This window comes from Caretta caretta, chromosome 9, assembly GCF_965140235.1.
Source record: "Caretta caretta isolate rCarCar2 chromosome 9, rCarCar1.hap1, whole genome shotgun sequence".
Lineage (NCBI taxonomy): Eukaryota > Metazoa > Chordata > Testudines > Cheloniidae > Caretta > Caretta caretta.
In genome coordinates, this window is record NC_134214.1 from 72,783,841 (window position 1) to 72,804,150 (window position 20,310).

Here is a 20,310-nt window from a genome sequence, read left to right on the forward strand (position 1 = left end):
GAATCTGGATGCCTAAAGTTAGGCTTCTAAATCCATATTTACAGGCCTAAATATAAATAGCCTGATTTTCAAAGACACAAAATCTAATTGAAGCTAATAGGAGCCATAGGTTCAAGACAGCTTTGAAAATCAGGCTGATTTAGGAACCGAACTATAAACATTCAGGTTTTAAAGTTATAGTTTATATATTGGGTGAATCCTCCCCATTGAAGTCAGTAGTAAAACTGTCATTGATTTAATTGTGGCTAGGATTTCACCTGTTTATGTAAGATATATAGAGCTCCTACTTGTCTTATCAAAGCAAATAGTTGCAAAGTTGACAGACCTGGAAGAGCACTAAGCTGTGATGTCAGTACAGAGTACTTGGTGGAAAGGTATTACATGCCATGGGACTGGGGTGATTGAATGGTTATGAATCTAATTTCATCAGTCATTTGACTTTTTAAATTATTATTCTTATTGTGTTTACTGTAACGATTATCTTTGTGAACAGCTTGAAGATTTTCATAAAATACTTGTTTCTAGAATTGTGTCCTTCTCAATTCACATGCTACAATTTATCCCAAAGAAGGATTTTCAGCCTTTTAAAATCCTGCTTATATTGAGCCACCCAGCCTTAAATTTGTCCCTGTTTTTGTTGTTCTGCAATGGGAACACACAATTGTATGTTTACGGTTGATTTCACATAGTTATTAAAGATGTATAGAGGGATATAGTCCAAAGGTACATTAAGTTGTATGAACTTTCTCTCAGTGGGATAATTGGTAAAGTAGAAGAATATTTTTCTAAATAGAATTGAAAGGACAAATTCATTGAATGTTGTAAAGTGTGTTGATTATAGGATGTAGGTGTTTGTAAATATATTATTCTTTGCACACTTATATTTAATTATATTTACCAGTGTTATAGGTCCTTATTTTCAGACATGCTGAGCACTCCCAATGCTAATTGAAGTCAATGGCATCTGCAAGGTCCATCGTGTATTGCAAACGGATCCCTTAGATAGTCAATGGGATTTTAGAATTTCCTACTAATTTGTTACTTTTACCTTTGTATATATTTTTGCAAATGTTCAGAGCAAAATTAGCATTGAAAGGCCAGTGCAAGTTTGTTAGGATAATAACAAGGCAGGATTTTATAGCAGTGGGAAAGTAGCTGGATTTGAAAAATATCCTGTATAAACATTGCTTTGTACTGGTAAATATTTAAAAAAATTATGGCAACACTTAACTTTTACGTTTATCATTCTTAAAATCAGTAGTATTAATCTGTAAATGTGGTGCAATATGTATTGTACAGTAACTCTAACTCTTACCTAAGCCGTGTCTGTGAGTTGACATAGGAGGCATTATAGTCCAAACTTTGGTAGTTGGATTGAAACATTCAACTGTATTAGAGGTTTTCAGGCCATCTCTTCCTCCCACAATATAGAGCTTGTTGTCTATTACTGCTACTCCAAACTGCAATCGTCTACCATTCATGGTACCAATTTGTATCCAACTGTTTGTCCTAAGGTCATATTTCTCAATTGTAGTGGTACCTGTTAAAAGCATAATTATAAAAACTTTAAACTACATCAGAAGGTCCTTAGTGTTTAACATTCAGTAGTTTCTATTCCAAAACCCTCTCCACTCCCCAACGCATCCCTGTCATGGATACCATTACTAAATTTGAAGGCTTTGACAATGCTGTGCATGGACTCTTATTGAGATCTAGTTCTTAGGTTGAAAATTGGGGACTTACTGAGGCAGCTGCATTAAATGCATTGGTATAGCATCGTCAGGCATATAAAAGTAAACCAAGCACTAGAGACTGCAGAATTAGATGTAAACAAATGTTTTGGCTATAGTTAATTTTTGCAAAGTTGTTAAATTCATGAGTTATTTAGGTACTGTGAGGTTCTCTTCTCTTCATTTCCTTATGAATATGGTATCTGGGGGCACTGTGGTGCCTAGCAATATTCGTACTTAAATTGTTGCAACCATAAGAAAAATTGCAGATGCCATGTTTAAATATCTGCCCTTTAATATATTTATGAATGTATATGAGTCCTGCATGTGCATCCAAAACAACGTTTGATATACTTTTTATTTTATTAAAAACAGACAAGGTAAAATTGTCTGGTTACCATGATTTCCAGCCATGTCATGGGCTTGAAATAATCCTATATCTGCAATAATACATGATCTGTATTTTCACTTTTCTTTTTACATTGTTGTGTTTTTTGTAATGCTTTGAGTGAAAGGGTCATTTCTACCTCTATTATTAGAACCCTGACTCCATGCCACTCAAAATTTACACTTTTCAAAGCAATGGCTCCTGTCAGTCATTCAGTAGTTGCTGTTGCTTCCATAATTGTTGATTTAACACATCGGGGAGGCGACTGCCCAGTAACTAAGGTAGGCAGGCGGCGATTGTTAATCATACCTATGAGTCCGAAGATTCTTTCTAGCATGATTGGGTGGTTTCATTCATGTGGTCTTGAAGGCAACCATATGGAAAAACAAATTGATTTTCTGCCTGTCCCCTAATGTGAATAAAATCTACTAATTTTGATAGAAGTGAAGGCAAGTACCACAAGCCCTGTAATTAGCAATTAAAGTATGGTTTATGGCACCAACACAACAGCAGGAAGAAACTGGAATGAAGGTTTAGAATTTACTGCATAGTACTCGCACAAATCCAGTCAGGAGTGACTCCACACTATGTTTAAGTATATTGAAATAACCAGAACAATATCTAATGTTCTCTTTTTATCTCCTTCTGGTGGCTGTTGCATGCTTTTCAAAATCTAATGACTCTTGAAATTAATCTGACTAATCCCTACTGCTCTGACTAACACCATGGAACACATCGCTGCCTACCAGACCCTGTTTGGATATACCATTCCAGATACATTGGAGGAATAATGGGGCAATGGAACTAAAGAAATCGAGAAGTTTAAAATAACATTTTAAAATGGTTTGTCTTTTTATATTTTGGCCGCCTTCCCCACCCCCGGTGATCTTGTCCCTTTTCCTAGTTTTAAACTTTCTTCCCCTTCCCTATTCTCTCCTTTTATTCTGAATTTGTATATCCCTTTCACTACCTCTTTCAATGCTCTCCATTTTGTTTGCCTATTTGCTACTCATTCCTTTGACCCCTCCCCATTTGCTCTGCTCTCCTAATGCGTGAGCTTTCCCAAAATCCTCCAGTCTGATTATTTCAAAAGATTTAAAGAAACATTCAACCCACTAATTTTAAAAGTAGGTGAAATTACATTAACTCTGTATGGTGACACTAGTCAGCTCTGTGTTTTTGGGGAACCAGGGCGCAGTATCTAGCCTGTTTGACTCATGAAAGACACACCACCCCACAAGTCTCTGATTGAACCAAACTGATCAGAGAAAAGGCTTGCAGAAAGCAGTGAAGGGCGTTGGGAGACATGGCTAGACCTCTTCTGACAAGGGTGACAAGATTAAGAAATCTCTATTAGTATACAGATTGAAGAACAGAGACCACTCCCCTAGCCTCATCTGCTTGAAAGATGGGACAGGGAGACATCTCCATTTGCATACAGAATGGAGAACAGAGAAGCGCACTGAACTCTGGTACCTGAAAAGCAGGGAAGCATTGCATGGGGGATCTCTGTTCCAGACGTTAATGAACCTACACCTGCACACACCCAGATCAGCAGTTATCAGGCCAATTCTAGTAATGAATCCTTGATTGATATCCAAAATACTGAAGCAGCCAAGTTGTACTGTGAGCTCCCTGGAAGAAAACACCACCCATAGCCAAGAGTGATCAGCTCCTATAGTCTAGCCTAAAGAAAACCCTTGAGTCATCAGTTTACCCATAAACAAAGCTAATGTTCTCCTTGAACCCTTGTTGTTTCTCTACAAAAACCCCTACCTATGCCCAAGTAAGTGTTCTGATGCATGGGCCCAAACTCTGCATCAGTTCCACTGGGACTCCATCTCCTGACTGATAGTGCTGGGGGCTCTGCCTTTCTCCAGCACTCAGGACACTGAGCTACCACCATCACCTGGGAACCCCGACCAGTTCAAGCCTCATGGAATGGGTGAGATTTCTTTTCTTTTCTTTTCTTTTCTACCTCAGGTATTAACCTTTAATAATATAACTGTTATGTTGGTTTAGGCTCTCCTTGTGTAGTTATCACTATTATTGAATAAGTAACTTTTATGGCTAAGCTGGTTGATTCTCTCTCTCTCTCACAACTTTACTCTTTTGTGTTTTTAGCTTCCCCCATTTACTCTGCAGCAACGCTTCTTTTACCTAAGCTAAAGATCCCTACAGTGCCCAAAATACTGTGGGGTTTGCTCATCAAGTGGGTTACTACCAGTACAATTGTGACGTGAAAGTGGGGATAGGGACATGTTAAACCTATGGCACATAAGAGTGGCAGCTGAAAGTGCTGCTTGGCCCAGCCTGATGAGACCAGGGGCATATAAGGATGACAGCTTGAAAATGCTGCTTGACCCAACCCATTGAGTATAGGGACATATAAGGGGGTCAGCTTGAGAGTGCTGATTGATCTGGTCTGCTCAGACTTGCTCCGTGTGTGTGTGTGTGTTTGTGTGTGTGTGTTCATCTGGTTCTAGGGCTGGAGGATCCCAGTCCTGGGGAACCTAGGTCCTGCAAGATAGCTCCATTGGGAGGGGACTTGCAGAAGGAAGGAGTAGAGCTCCATATGAACACACAAGTGACATAAGCAGTACATTAATAGAATTACAGACCCCCCCACCCCAGAAGAGTAACCCTAATAAATGAGCATACCCCAAAGTAACGGGCACATCTGGTAACAGTGTATCTGTGCATACCAGCTGTAATTTTCAGAGAAGCCTACAGGAGTTAGGCACCTAGCACCCATTCAAATTCAATGGGATTTGGGAACCTAGACGCCTCTGAAAATTTCAGCAAATAAGCCTAGTTTTGATCTTCCTTTGAGCTGTTTCACAATATCCTCTGATAAATACGAATGGTACCATAGGTGGTTGTGGAGTTTTTTTGGTGTTTTTTTTTTGTTTTTTTTTGGCGGGGGGTGGTGGGAGTGGGGGTTTTTTGTTCTCCTCACAGAATTGCATTATTGGTAGAGGTGATAATTTACTCCCATTCCCCATGTTGTTGTACTAGTGTACAGTAGTTAGGTGTTGATTGATTTTATCTTACAAATCCAATGCAGGCTCAAGATGTGAGTCAGAGTGGTTATGGGAAAGTGGGGAAGTGAGGAAATACTGACTTCCTAACCATCAAAAGGCGAAAGTTCAAACAAATGGACTCTTTCCAAGATAATGAGTAAAAAGAGTCACTGATGGGAAGTACACATGTTCATAAAAAAAGTCCTTTCTTTTTATAGTCCTTGCTTGGAAAACAAATTGCCTTTTTTTTCTTTTGATGGGGGAAAAAAACCCTAGTTTATCTTTAAGCTTACAGTTCTTGGTAGCAGATGATTTACAACAATATCATTTAGTTTGATGAAACTAACTTCAGGAAAGAGCCTCAGTTTCTTTCCTTTATCTAGTGATAGGTGTCATCACGTGTGTTTCACTTTTAAAAGATTGTAGAGTTGCAATTATTTCAGACTCTTCAGGGAACACAAATCAATCATGCTAACCATTTTTCTTGCTCTTCATAACACTGGCTGTTATGGATATTTGATGTTTAGGAGGTGAGCTGTAATTTTTAAAGGAACTCAGTATATGTAATACTTTTAAAACCTAAAAGTGGAATGGGCAACTGTCTTGAAATGCTATTAATATTCATTACATACAGCAAAATGTAATAAAGGAGCGAATCACTAGTCTTGAACCTAATTATAACATCCTATCTTGCTGCTTATTTTCTGAAGAGCAGGAGCTCTGTGACGTAACCCTATGACATTTTGGAATAATTGTATTTCCAGGCTCACATACTGTAGGTATGAGGGTGAGGTTCCTGCAGAACATTAATTAGTATGTTCCTTAATGTATGAACTATTCCATTTTTAAAGTGACATACATAAAAGTATTACAGTCCATATGAACTTGTACTTCCGGTCTCTTGTTAGTAATTTGAAAAGGCTTAATCACAGAGTGCTGTTGAATGACATTTCTATGTATAATTCTTAGTAAATCATTAAAGAATAGGATGCGGACTGTGAAAAGAAACTGCTACGTGATATTTCCTTGATTTTTTGGTTGTGTACATGCCATTGTGACTGAACATGACTTCAGGTGTGAGAATGTGCTCACCACACTGTATGCTTTGGGTTCTTGTCCAGCTGGTTGGAAGAAAAGGGTTTGTTGCATCTTGAGGGGATCCTTCCACATCTGGTAGCAGACGTAGAGGAAGGGGGGAAAGTTTACTTGTGCAGAGCAACGAGGAGCAGGAAATAGCTGGAAAAAATTGGAGGAAGTGGAAGGTGGTGGTATTTATATTTCATGCAGTCCCAGAGAAAGCTCTGCTTCACTTGGATCATTGAGAGGCTGAGAGCACTTCCCCCTCTGCCCCATAGAATCTAGAAAAAAGGAACAGTGTCCCTTCGTGATCCATTGTGAGTATCACACTAGTTGCCCTTTCCTCTCAGGGGCTATGATGGATTTTTTCCCTCACTGTCAGTATGGGCTTTTTCACCTTCTCCACAGCAGGTTTGGGACCCATTAGGGTGGGGCCAAGGGGGTTAGGTTGTAATGTTGCAATTTAGTAAGTAAAATTGTGGCATATGTCAAATGAAGGTTCCTGTTATGGAAAGGCTATAGTTAGTTATTGGATAAAATGGATTGGGCAAGGTTGTAAAGGAAATCAGCCCTTATGGGAGCTAAGGAAGGGAAATTCATGGCACCTACATCTGTTACACCAGGGAACCAACTTCCTTCCTCCTCTAGCCCCCTTAATCCTCTTATAAGGGGAAGGCAGTGGAGTTCCAACAATGGGATGGCTGGGAAATGTAGAACACCACTGTAACAATTAGTCTTCAGGGACAAGCTGTAGGAATTTTCTTTGCAGTACTGAAAAATGTTATGTATTGTTGCAAGAGTGAAAAAAACCCAAGACTCTAACGAAAGGTTCTCTTTTTTAAAATATGTGATTAGCTTTGTTTAGAAGCGATAATAAATGATACTCTTAAAATGGTCCAATAATATTGAGTTAATTTTTTTACTTTTCTATATTTTCCCTCTCACCTTTCAGGATTTGGTTGAGACTGGTGCTCAAAGTTCTAAAACAATATGCAAAAGATCGTTTCACAGTATTTCCAAACTGGCCACACGTAGGTAATAATATAATTTTCTTCTCATCATTTTTTCAGAAAAATTCTGCTGTAAACCTCTAAATTTTTGAGTGCTCTTCTGAATTGAACCTGAAGTCTAAACTTTGAGAAGTTAATCTATTACTTACAACTGTGGGTCTTCCTGCTAGAAGGCATAGCACAGAGTAAGAGGATCATTTATTCTTTCATCCCTAAATTTCTGTGTTTAGAAACTTTCTAATAACCCAATAACTGCTTTGTCACTTATTATCTGGGTGTTCCTAAAATAACTGAAAAAACTTCCAAACTTGCCTTTAGTAGCATCCATGCCTCCCACAGCATAAAGTGCACCCACTGTAGACTTCCTAGGTTTAGTTCGAGGACTCTGCAGCATGGACCTTCTTTCCGGTAGGAGATGATACTTCATAGCTTCCATAAGAAGTTTCTGACACTCAAGGTCATGTGTGAACATTGGGCTATTTTCAAGATCTGCTAGTAACTGAGAAATCAAACAGATTGATCTATACTCATTTAAATAATAAAAGATAGGATAAAGCTTAATATCTGAAACAAAATCACAGATCTAATTATCTTGGGCCCATCTTTCATGTGAGGTTTGTCATAGTCCAAATAAATTATCTGATGCAAACTAATGTAAATATAAGAAAATAAAATCTTGAAAAGGTTTTTATTTACTCTTATGAACAGCCACAATCTTGCTCCCATTGAAGTCAATGGCAAAACTCCCTTTGGCTTGATTAGAAGCAGAAGCTCGTCCAATATAATAAAAGAGGCAACTTTACTAATAGAGAAACTAATTAGAAGTCCTATGTCCAGTGATGAGCTGCCAGAAGCTCAAGAACCAGTTCCTTCACTCGCTCCAGGTCTTTGGCAGCACTGAAGGACTCGCCGCCGAAATGCCGCCGAAAACCCAGAGCGAGTGAAGGACCCGCAGTCGAAGTGCTGCCGAAAGCTTGGAGTGCCGCCGGGTCAGTAAAAATTCTCGTGGGAGCCTCCCCAGCTGAGAGCTCAGACAGGACGGTCCCGTGGGCCACATCCTGTCCATCCCGCCTGAGCTTCCCCACCCCTTTAACAACCAGTTCTAAACCGGCTTCAAAATTTAACAACCGGTTCGCCTGAACCAGTGCGAACTGGCTCCAGCTCACCACTGCTTGTCTTTTATTTTTTAAATGAAATATGTGTAATATCGATATCCAGCCTGCAACTGTAGAAGCTTATGCACTTTGGGAACCCACATGCAGTGTTGGAGTCTAGGTTTGATCAGCACTTCATATTCTGACATGCGTACCAGACTGACTAGGGTCCCTCTCATACCCTTTAAAAAAACTAGGAAGGAAAGAGGAATGACCTCCGATTCTGACCAACTAGCATGGTTGAAATGCATAGAGTAAAAATATTAAGAGAATCAGAAAGCCATAAAATAATTATGAAGTGATATCTAACAATGCATGTCATATAATGCATTGCAACACATTACATTCTGTTTTGATGTTGGGTTGCATTGACAGTCTCATACCACAAATATCACAAAGCTGTAATAAGATGTCAACTCACTACAGAATTGTAAAGCTGTCTCTGTGACTCCCTTTGATAAAGTGTCCATTTCAATGTTAAAGGTTGAGTAATGATGCATGTAATGAAATGTACACTGCTGGTTTCTATGTTGTGTGGTATGCTGCTAAAATTCAAGACAATAAAAGTTTTGGATGTTTTTTAAAAATTATTCAGTCTTCGGACTGATTTGCAATTTAAATTTAGTGAGTTTGTAGGATATCCAAGTTTCTGTTACTAGATGAGAAAATACAGCAAAGCACTCACTACATTTCAGGTAGATATGCTGTAGACTGGTATTTTAAAAATGGGCAGATTTTCAGCACGAATAACCATATTGGCCTTGTGATATCCTTTTTATCTGTTTGTTGGATCTTTGCAAATCAATAATATTTACTTGACCATTTACCAAAATATCAAATCTTTTTAGTATAGAAATATGTTCTTTACCAAACTGAAAATACATACGTCTGTGTGTGTGAGACAGAATACGCCCCTGTATTAGCACCCAACACATGATTGTAATAATCTTTGTACAAAATATGTCTTTTCAGGTATCATTTAAAAACTCATAATTAGCTGGTCAGTATCATCCTGATAAAATATTTGTGGCAACATTTTATGTAAAGTTATAAGATTTACTTGTATATTGTTGTTAACACACATTTCAAACACCACAGCCCTGCCAAAACAGAAATCAGCAAATAGGAATGTTCTAGACAAAGGAATGTGTACTTGCCTTAATTTGCACTTAAGCAATAAACAGAGTCATCAAGCTGGGAGGGAAACAAAGAAGGCTCAACCAGGTGAGAAAAAGCCATCAGGGAACATCCTTCCAAACAGACTCTTTGTCTCTTAGTGCCCAACTTGAAATATTTTTTTCAAGAGGGGGACTGAATCTATAAAAAGGAGGGACAAACGCCCCCTGGGGCCTCTTTTTCTTCCCCTGCCTATCGCATTCACTGCACGTGAAGAGAAAAAGGAATCAGGTGCTGGACTCTGGGTGAGGGGTCCTGATCTCAGAGTTTGCTGAGTTTGCAATAATTTGCTGGAGAAACTTTTCTTGAATCTAATATAGTTGTTTGGGCATTAATAAATATCTGTATTTTCTGGTAACCATTTCTGATTTTTATGCCTAATTACTTATGCTCAAATCAATTTCTTTGTAGTTAATAAACTTTTTACTGCTTTATCTAATTGTGACATTCCCCTGGTGTTATCTGGACCGATGATCTGCTAGGTCAATCCTTGACTCTGGGATCCAGCCTTACCCTGCTTCGTTATGAGAACCCCCCCTCCCAGGCTGTTCACTCACAGCCTCTGGCATGTAAGCTGCTGCCAGCTACGTGAGTGAGCACTTTTGGCCAGCAGCTGCTTGGATTGTACAACTGAATGACACTAGCCAATATCTCCAATCCCAGACACAACCCTAGGAACCCCCATCTTTCAGCGTCCAGTTATGCCCACTGGATGCTGCAAGCTTATACGAGTTCATCAATTTAACAAAGAAATTGATATGTACAAGGCTTATCATCCCAAGGGGAGTCTCTGACATACTTCAAACCAAACACACTGCTTCAGATAGAATAAACAAACAAAATTATTAACTACAAAAGATAGATTTTAAGTGTTTATAAATCCAAGCACCAGAAGTCAGATTTGGTCAAATGAAATAAAAGCGGAATGCATTCTAAGCTGATCTTAACATTTTCAGTGCCCTTGCAAACTTAGATGCTTCTCACCACAGGCTGGCTGGTTGCCCTTCAGCCAGGCTCTCCTCTTTGATCAGTGCTTCAGTTGCTTGATGGTGTCTGTAGATGGAAGTGGAAGAGAGACTGCATGGCAAATGTCTCTCCCTTTTATCATGTTCTTTCTTCCCTCTTGGCTTTGCTTCCCCACCCCTTCAGACTCAGGTGAGCATTACCTTATTGTAGTCCCAAACTGACCAAGGGAAGGGGGATGACTCACTCGAGAGTCCAGCAGATCCTTTGTTGCTGCCTAGGCCGGTGTCCTTTGTTCCTGTGAGGCTGGGCTGGGTTTGTCCCATACATGCCCTGATGATGTGAACTGCCCCTCTGCTCCTGGAGAGTTTTTCCTGGGCTTGTTTTAAGCCATGAGGACACATTTTGAGCCTCAAACTATATACATGAAATTACAACCTATAAGATTACTATAACAACAATGCTCAGTGCATCATGAGCCTTCCAAAGACATCCGACAGGACAAATTTGCATTGGATACCACACAATCATATTTTAAGGATGAACAAGGGGGTGCAGGGTGTTCCCTTAAGGTTCAGAGCATCACACTAATCTAATGTGTTTAAACTTAGAGTCTGAATAACTATTTGAGATAATAAACTGGGATACAATTCCCTTAAAGGAATAACAAATTTAAAATGTGTACTGTCCCAGAGAGGGCTGAGTAGGACAAACATGTCTGTGGAAAAATCCGAGACTGGGGTGTGTGTTAGGGTCACTCTGCAGAATAACCGAGGGTGGTGAGTGCCACAGATGGCTGGCAGGTAGCAGTTGCATACAGACCTTCAAGGTGTGGCTTGAATACTGGAAAGGCTGTTTCTGAGTGGCCCAGGTGGGAGCTACTTCAGCAAGTCATTGCAAGGCTCCCAAGATTGTAAGGCAGGAGTGACACAGCCCCCTACTGAGCTGGATTGTACCCTGGCAGTGAGGAAAGGTTTTGAGCAGGTAGTGATTTAAAGCTATTACCCCTTACTATACATTCATATACCTGTGGTGGGAGTAGCGGCAGCCTAATGTAAGAGAGGAGCATTCCTAGGTCTTGTTGCCTGCTTTGCAAATCATGTCTCACCCACATCATTAAAGCCTGGAATATAGCTTCTTCATCTGGTACATTGATGTCATCGCTAGACAGGAGTTTTGCAATTTCACTAGCAGGAAGCAAAAGAAATTCCTGATTCTTTATTACTTCTGTGAAGTGTTCCTAGAAAGGAATAGATTTCAATGAACTCATGTTATTGACACCCTGATACAGTATATGAACAGAGAATGCATCTTTTGCATAGATTGTATGCCTGCTTCCCAATAGAATCTAGACAAATGTTCTACAGATTACTGAATCTAACATGGTTTCTTAAGTACAGCCAAAATTAATTTCTTTAAGAAATTGTTTTCCATGCCTAAAAAGAAATAGATAACTTGAAATGTAGAATGCAATTGAAAACCACATAGTACAAATCCTCTAGATCTTTTCTGAGTTTCTATGCCAACCTTTCATTTGTGAATTCCAGACAGTGACTTATGACTTAAGTGAGATATCAAAGTGAGTTTTGTGGCTTTAGCCTTCTTTAGAGATAGTGTATGAACAGGATAGATCTAGAGGCCAGGAACTGTTTCAGAGCAAAGCACAATGAGCCCCCAATCCAAACTGGGCCTCTGGACACTGCTGTAATACATAAATAATAGTACACCACTACTAACAAGATAGGTTAGAATTCCTCCGGATCTTACATCTTTGTTCTTGGAGACGCTGGCAGTTGGGTCTGAGCCATGTGTTCCATTCTAATTACTGCTGCCTCAGCTCCTTCTAGAATCTTCTGTCAGTCGGTCTCTTTATGGTTAGCAAAGGAGCTCCCGCACAGGAACCGTGCACTGGATTTTTTTCCCCCATGACTACTCCAGTTCTTTTGAGGAAACTAACTATTTTTAGGCAGCTCCATCTCTTTCAAGCCATTGGTCACTCCCTCATCAGAGGCATGGAGGGCTAACATGCATGAGAGGTTCGAAACATCATCATAGTTGCCTTGGCATTTCAATACTAGGTAGAAGAAGAACTATGTTTTTTCTGCCTTAGCACACTAGCACCTAGCAGGCTCAGGGGTCCTCCTGTGATACATCAGCAGTGGCAAGGAAAGGCAACCTGGTGAGTTGGCAATTTTAGGGGTGCTCCCTCAGGAGTGTATTTAGAAGGTTCTGGCGGGGGAAGAGGCAGAGGTGAGACGGAGCTCGGGGAGAAGCTCATACCCAACTGTCCGTGTCAACAATCTAATACCTTGGAGATCTCGAACCAGTTTGGCACTAGAAAGCTGAGGCCCCAGGACAAGAATCTTGGGTGGTATCTTCAAAGAAACAGAATTATAGGGTAGTGATTTTTTTTTAACATTGTGCTATGTTGTGAACAAACTTTCGAAACACTTTGGCTTAGTTGTCACACTCTGCCCAAAGAGAGGCCCAGGAACAGAAGCACAATGGTGGTGAAGTTCATTAACAACAGTATGGAGAAGATTGTATGCCATATGCCTAGAGAGCACCCAGGTCCAGAGAGAGATAAATTCCTCACTTTTTTGAGCATTAAACACTCAGATTGAATGATTTATTCTTAATTTATAGAGGGATTATTAAAGATTGTTTTACTATTAATATGATGTTTCATCCAAGATTAGAAGTAAAACAACTCTCTAGGTCTCTCAAAACCCCTGAAAGTTGCACCCATTTTATAGAGATTAATGACCTGAGTTTCAGCTGCATGAGGAGCATGGTTACTAAGTACTTCTGAAAATGATTCTGTAAGTGATTTGTCCAAAGTTTACAGTGAATCAGTGACAAAATCAGGAATAGAATCCAGGATTTTTGACTCCATCTTATGCTCTGAATCAAGATGGAGTGATTTAAATCCAGGTTATTTAAATGACTTATTTTTAAAAATTGTATGTGCGCACACGCGCGCGCTTTTCATGAACAAGCTTTTCTATCTTGATTTAACATGAGACTTTCTCTCTGTAATCCATTACTCTATTGTCAAGTACATGTAAAAGAAGGAGGAAATTACCCAGTTTTGGAGGCCTGATGCTGCCCCAGTTTCAGAAGAGGAAGCAGCACTGGCTAGCCCCTACACTCCAGCACAGTCTCTACACAACGACTATATGTTGTTCTAAAACAATTTAAGATTGAAAATCAGAGCTAAATTATACTAATAAACCTGGAATAGAATACATACAATCAGTTTGAATGTCCAATTTATTGCTGGTTAGATATTGATGAATGCAAATGTCTTAAATACACCAAGTTCTTACCTCAGCATTCTTTTGCAGTAAACTGTGACAAGTCTTGACCACATATTTGTACTACTAAGGGCAGAAAAGATAGCAAGAGAAAATACATTTTCTCTTTAACAATACCTTTTGTTAGACAATGGAAATTCAGTCCTGGTTATACATTTCTCCCGCTAAAATCTCAAATACTTGGGGACCCAGGCCTGCAGTTTTTACTCAGGTACAGTTCTCCATGGACTGCAGGATTTTGCCATGAATCTTGGTGTCCTAAAATCTTTCATTCAAAGCAATATTTTTATTTTCCCAAAAAACACTACTTCTGGAAGTCTAATTACAAGTCAGTAGTAAGGAAAATACATTAAAGATGATATTTGTTGTACACATGTAGCCAGGTATGTTTGCATTCAGTGGATGTGCTTGAAATATAAATTAATATCTACAATTACATTAAAGTAGTATATCATATATGAAAATATAATGCAACCTGGAACAAGGAGATGGAGACATTTTCAAAGTTGAAAATATCATGCGTTTTGTTTGTAGGCAGTAATATGTTATAGACTTCATTATAGTAATGTTAGAGACTTTATTACTATTTAACTTGAAAAGAGTTATTGTATTTAAAATAGATATAAAAATAACAGTATTGGGGGTTTAAAGGAGATGTTCACTTTGGTCCTTAATACACATCCTGCTCTAATGTTGTGATACTCCAGGGAATAGGAACAGGAAGAGAAATCCACTTTAAGTTACAAAAATAGTACAAGCTGTTTATCAGAACAGGCTTCATCTGCATGAGAGAGATACCAGGCAGGAAATTGTTAATACTTTGCATCAATAACTAAAGTAATTGAACAGAAGTTCTCAGGTTTGCTTTTTTGTGGCTGATTTTCTAATCTGTTTACTATTAGCTCATATTGCAAGCAATCTCTCTATCTGCAATATGCCTTTGTAAATTGCTCCCTTAATTTGGATATTTTTACATGTTTGAACTGGTGATGGGCCAAAATCATAATCTTGTATTCAGTTCACTCCCCTGAAGTTCAGGGTGTGTGCAGTATTACCTGACCTTCCCCCAAAACATTTTGTAAGACAGGTTCAATCTACTTTAAAACAAATTTTCTTTTAAATTTATTCCTCAACTGATTCCAGAAGGTGCAGGTTTCCTTTCTTGTCCCTAAGCACTTAGTGATTGGGCGATATAAGGCCCCCTTCTGGGGCTTGCAGTGTTCTTCTCTGCCTCACTTCGCCAGCACCATGCTTCATTTTGTAAACAAGAACAGGAGCCAGTTCTGGAGGCTGGGATTTGCTCCATCTGGGTAGCAGGAAAAAGGGGGAGTGGGAGTAACATCTGTGCAGTGTGACCAAATCTCATGTCTTTACCCTGAGTCTTGATATATTTTATATTCTTCTGAAAGCCTCAGCTCCTGGATACATGTGAGTATTTAAGATGTTAAGGAGAACAATTTTTCTCAATGCTCCTTGTAACAATCTTTTATGTACGTGGAAACTGTTATCATGTCCCTCCCTCAGTCTTCTCTGCTCCAGACTAAACAAACCCAATTTTTTTCAATCTTTCCGCATAGGTCATGTTTTCTAGACCTTTAATCAGTTTTGTTGCTCTTCTCTGGACTTTCTCCAATTTGTCCACATCTTTCCTGTAATGTGGCACCCAGAACTGGACACAATACTCCTGAGGCCTAATGAGTGCAGAGTAGAGTGGAAGAATTACTTCTTGTGTCTTGCTTACAACACTTCTGGTAATGCATACAAGAATGAAGTTTGCTTTTTGCGACAGTGTTACACTGACTCACAGTTAGCTTGTGATCCACTATGACCCCAGATCCCTTTCTGCAGTGCTTCTTCCTAGGCAGTCATTTCCCAGTTTGTATGTGTGCAACTGATTGTTCCTTCCTAAGTGGAGTATTTTGCACTTGTCCTTATTGAATTTCATCCTATTTACTTCAGACCATTTCTCCACTTTGTCCTGATCATTTTGAATTTTAATCCTATCCTCCAGAGCACTTTCATCCCCTCCCGGCTTGGTATTGTCCACAAACTCTATAAGTGTATATATGTATTCTAGTAATATTATAGGAAGGGACACAAAAAGTGCCGTCAATCTGTTCATGCTACTTGCCCACCTTAATGGGCGAAAAACTGGATGGGGCCATCAGTGATTGGGAGATCCCAGTAGAAATGAGAAGGCGAACACACACTGGGGGATGCAGAGGTGACCTCTCCAAGTGCTTAGTCTCCAGCCACTCATTGGCCAGATGGGAGAGCGGGGGTAGTGATTGGTCCCTAACACATCCCTTTCATTAACTTAAACCCTAGCCAAGGCCATGTGGAGCCTCATTTTGACCCATTTCAACAGCCCCACCCTTCCCACATTAAACTGGTAGCTTCAGAGCTGTGTTATTGCAGATGCAGTGGGGTTGACCTGTTTTGGGGTCAGGAAGGATTTTTTTCTTCCCATTGGGGCCAAACTAGCTAAGGCCCGGTGGGTATTTTTGCATTCCTCAGGGCATCCTGGAGGAGTTAAATAAGAATAGGATGTAGTGCTTGGTAGGGATGTAAGTTTGTCACAACTTGTAGCTAGTTTCCAATCTTAAAAGGAAAAAAGCAAGAATTCCCAGAAGTGTTTAAAAACAAAAAAAAACAAAAAAAACAACCTGACATTTTGCTGATGGGCCTTGTGCCTTTGGGGGCCAAGGTTCCCCCTTTAGTACCCTCTGTCCCCCTGTCAGAGAAACTGATGCAGTGATAGGATTCAGAAGAGTGATCTGAGTCCTAGGGTTAGGCTGAGGTGAGTCTGTGGGTTATGTGGTAGGAGCCATGTAACCCTGCACTGAAACCACTTAAAATGCCTGATATCTGAGAGTATAGTTGGCAAGGAGGGTAATACCTCTCTGCTGTGTTAAATTTAATAAATTTGTAACCTATGACTTCAAATTCATCCCAGCGTTTGTCCTCATTTGCCACAATGTCCAAATTAATTTACTTCTATCTCTGGAATGGCTTTTAGAATTGTGAAGCCTTTACGCTGCTACTAAATTTGTTGATATCTTGTGCTCATAGTTTGAGAATAAAATTGCTATTTGTTTCCTCAGAATGTTTCCTCTTACATTAATTTTGCTATACTTGCCACTTTTTTGTATTTTTTTCTAAATCTCATCTACTTTTTCTTTTTTGCCTTTCTTCCTGTTTGCCTACACCTTGAAAGCAGTGTTTGACTTCTCTTTGCACTACCATTAGTCAATAAAGATGAACTGTTGTCCTTCCTTGACGGCCGCTAGACCAGAATCCTGTTGACTTTTCAAAGGATACAATATAGCTTGCATACAGTATCTTCAAATATAACAAGATGGCTGTTCATACTTTTTCTTTTTAATAACAGCAAGTTATTAAATAACAAGTCAAAAATATAAACAACAAAATCAAATGTTTCTTTCTAATGTTTTTATCAGCTCCCAATTTCATCCCAGTAATTACACCTATTACATTTTCCTTTTGAGGATGGATTGTGGCACATATTTCTGTGGAGTATCCTGCACTGGGAGTTCCTGGACGCATGGTACCTTAGCAAGGCTCAGTGTCTCTGGATCTCAGGTGTGCAAATGGAGAGCACAGCCTCTGCATCAGTCTGTGAAATTGCAGCATCAATACATCTCTGCACTCAGCTAGTTCTGCTGCAATAACCCCTGGCCATCTTTCCATCACCCCATTGATTTTACAGATCCAATATAGTATTCATGCCTGCTCTTCATACTGTCATTTCAAAATGGTTGGATTAATAATCTTACCATAGTGTACAGATGTGCCACCTTCAAGAGTTCCATGCAACCCTGTGCGTCTCCAAAGGATCGAATCCCTAAACAGTTTGAAGGATGGAGCTGCTTCATGAGAAAGTTGCAACACACTTCAATGACTTGAGACAGCTGGAGAAGACAAGCTGCAGCCAGCAAACTTTCTATAGTGTCTTCCTTTAACTCTAAAACTCCTATAGTGTGGTTTAGATCAAGAAAATTATGCATTAATTGGTTTGCCATTCATTTCCCTTGTACCTATGGCTACAACTACCCTACGAACAATGGGTGTGATTTCCAGCTCCCGTACGCGTACTCATGCTAGCTCTTATCTGAGCTAGCACAGTAAAAATAGCATTGCCATGGTAGCACAGGCAGCAGCACGGGCTTGCCACCCCAAGCATATACCTACAGGGTTCAAAGGGTTTTGTATTTGGCCCAGCTCGCCTGTACTGCCACTGCCTGTGCTACCATGGCTACGCTACTATTTTTGGTGTGTTAGCTCAGATGAGAGCTCGTCCAAGTATGTGTATGCCATAGCTTGTATGTAGATGTACCCCACGGGTCTATTTGTATTTTTTTTCCCCATGAGTCTTTCCTCATGGGGGAAAAAATCTTTGGAAAATCTGGGCAAGCCTTCAGGTTGTATCACCACCCCTTTTCCACTGAATGCATCCAATGAAGGGAGCTGCTTACGAAAATCTTATGCTCGAATAAATTTTTTAGTCTCTAAGGTGCCACAGGTACTCCTTTTCTTTTTGTGGACACAGACTAACATGGCTGCTACTCTGAAACCACCCCTTTATAGCCACTGTTTCAGTCTAGGTTGCAAATGAGTCTGCTGTCGTCCTATATCCCTTCTGTGTGCATTTGTCAGCAACTGGATCTTATCTAATTGTCAGCCCCTACCGCAACCCACTTCTGATATACCATTCCATGCTAATGACTGCACAACAACTAACGGTGGGGCAAAATTTGTCTGGGCTTACCCAAAGAAAAGCAGCTCTGCTTTGTGGTTGGGGGGCGGGGAGAGAGGAGGAAGGTCAGAAATTGCTGCAAAAGGTGCTTTGCAGCAGTGACTCACCCCTGCCCCCCAGGAATTTGCATAAAGGTACGAAATCTGGGGGAGGGGCAAGTCGTCTCTATGTCCAAGCAGTGAGGAAGCCAGCACCCACCCAATCTCCGCTAGTGAAGGTGAATGGCAGGCTGGTTTAGGACCTGCTGTGGGCATTACGCTAGTAGCCCTTTTTAAAGCGGGGCTGGGAAGGAATTTTTCCCACACCACAACAATTGGCTTCAGTGGAGTGTGATTTTTCAACTTCCTCACAGCAGGTGTGAGGATGGACCTTTTCTGGTGAATAGAAAAAGTGGTAGGCGATTTGTCACAACTTATTTTGTAATATTGGGTGGATGTTCAGTGAATGTATTCCATAGGGAGGGCAGCCAGTGACCAGATAAATGGCCCGGTAAAGGACTTAAAAGGAGGTCCTGGATAAAGGAACAGAACAGGGGAGGGGGTTCGGGGACTCCTATGATCGGTATGGCTGGGAGCCAACCCCCTCCATTCTCATAGCCCTCCTTAACCCTCTTACGAGGCTGGTGGATGGTAAGGTCCAAGCCATGGGTCGGCTGGGGGACCTGGATGGAAACAAATAGGGGCTGGTGGAAGTCCTGGAGAATTGAGTTTAATAAGCATGGATTTGCCTGCACTGTATACTTTATCTGCTGGGTAGGCCCAGACATCTATAGAATAAGGTTGTGGCTTGATTAAAACCCATAACAAGTCTCCTGTCCTTCTTGCGGTATACCCAGACAATTCTGAGTCAAGATACAGAAGGATGTTTGTTGATCATTCTTGGGTTGGGTCAGTACTGCTAACCGGGATATAAAGTGTATCTCTGTAAATAGGAATCAAGGGATTGGGATGGAGGAGGACCTGCAGGGAAAATCTAGAAACAGCCAGTCTGGGGAGAAATCTTAGGCTGAAATTCACGGCATCTTGTTTGAGTTACCCACTAACCCAAACCCCAGAAAATTGGTAATTTTGTACTAGGTAGGGGGTTGGTAGACTCTGTTTAATGTAACATAGTATTGAAGGGGTCAACTAATATTAACAACATGTTTATTGAAATAAGTTTATTTCATGCTTATATGCTATGCATTTATTTTCAAATAAAATACTATGCCTGTAGATTAATTTAAATTCTGATGTTAATTATGAATTAAACTTTTCCCATATCTCATTTTTAAAAGACTTTTACAGTTAATTTATATTAATCATATTTTTCTTTTAATTTTACCAACTAAAATGTGTTAAACTTTTATAAAATTGCATTCATCCATTTTCTTGAATTACACTTACATATTTTGTTCCATAATATCATTGTTGTGAGGTTTATTCGAATATTAGTGTAAAATCTCTAGTTGTAGGTTGCACTTTTACATAATACCTGATATTTCTACAGGTTCTAAGACCATCAAAGTGGAAACAGTCTTCTATATTTTTAGCACTTTAATGTAAATATCAAAACACAGTAAATGAAATGAGCACTTGGAAAACATTTTAAATGCCAAGTTCTTGCACAGTAACCTTTTTAAAATTTAATTTTACTTTATATTTGCCATGAAATAATTTTTTACTCTCTTTGAAATGATGCATGGAAAGGTTGGAC

General features: G+C 39.8%; 1 protein-coding gene across 4 annotated transcripts in view; it reads right to left on the bottom strand.

Moving 5' to 3' along the window:
• Nucleotides 1-20,310, bottom strand: part of KLHL4 (kelch like family member 4) — a 77,103-nt gene that overhangs the window by 8,950 nt on the left and 47,843 nt on the right. For all 4 annotated transcript variants that reach the window (XM_048864613.2, XM_048864614.2, XM_075132427.1 and 1 more), the window contains 4 exons: nt 17,636-17,832; nt 11,549-11,761; nt 7,541-7,727; nt 1,316-1,540 (listed from right to left, as the gene is read on the bottom strand). In XM_048864613.2, coding sequence (XP_048720570.1) covers nt 1,316-1,540; nt 7,541-7,727; nt 11,549-11,761; nt 17,636-17,832 — 822 coding nt within the window. The remainder of the gene's footprint in view (nt 1-1,315; nt 1,541-7,540; nt 7,728-11,548; nt 11,762-17,635; nt 17,833-20,310) is intronic.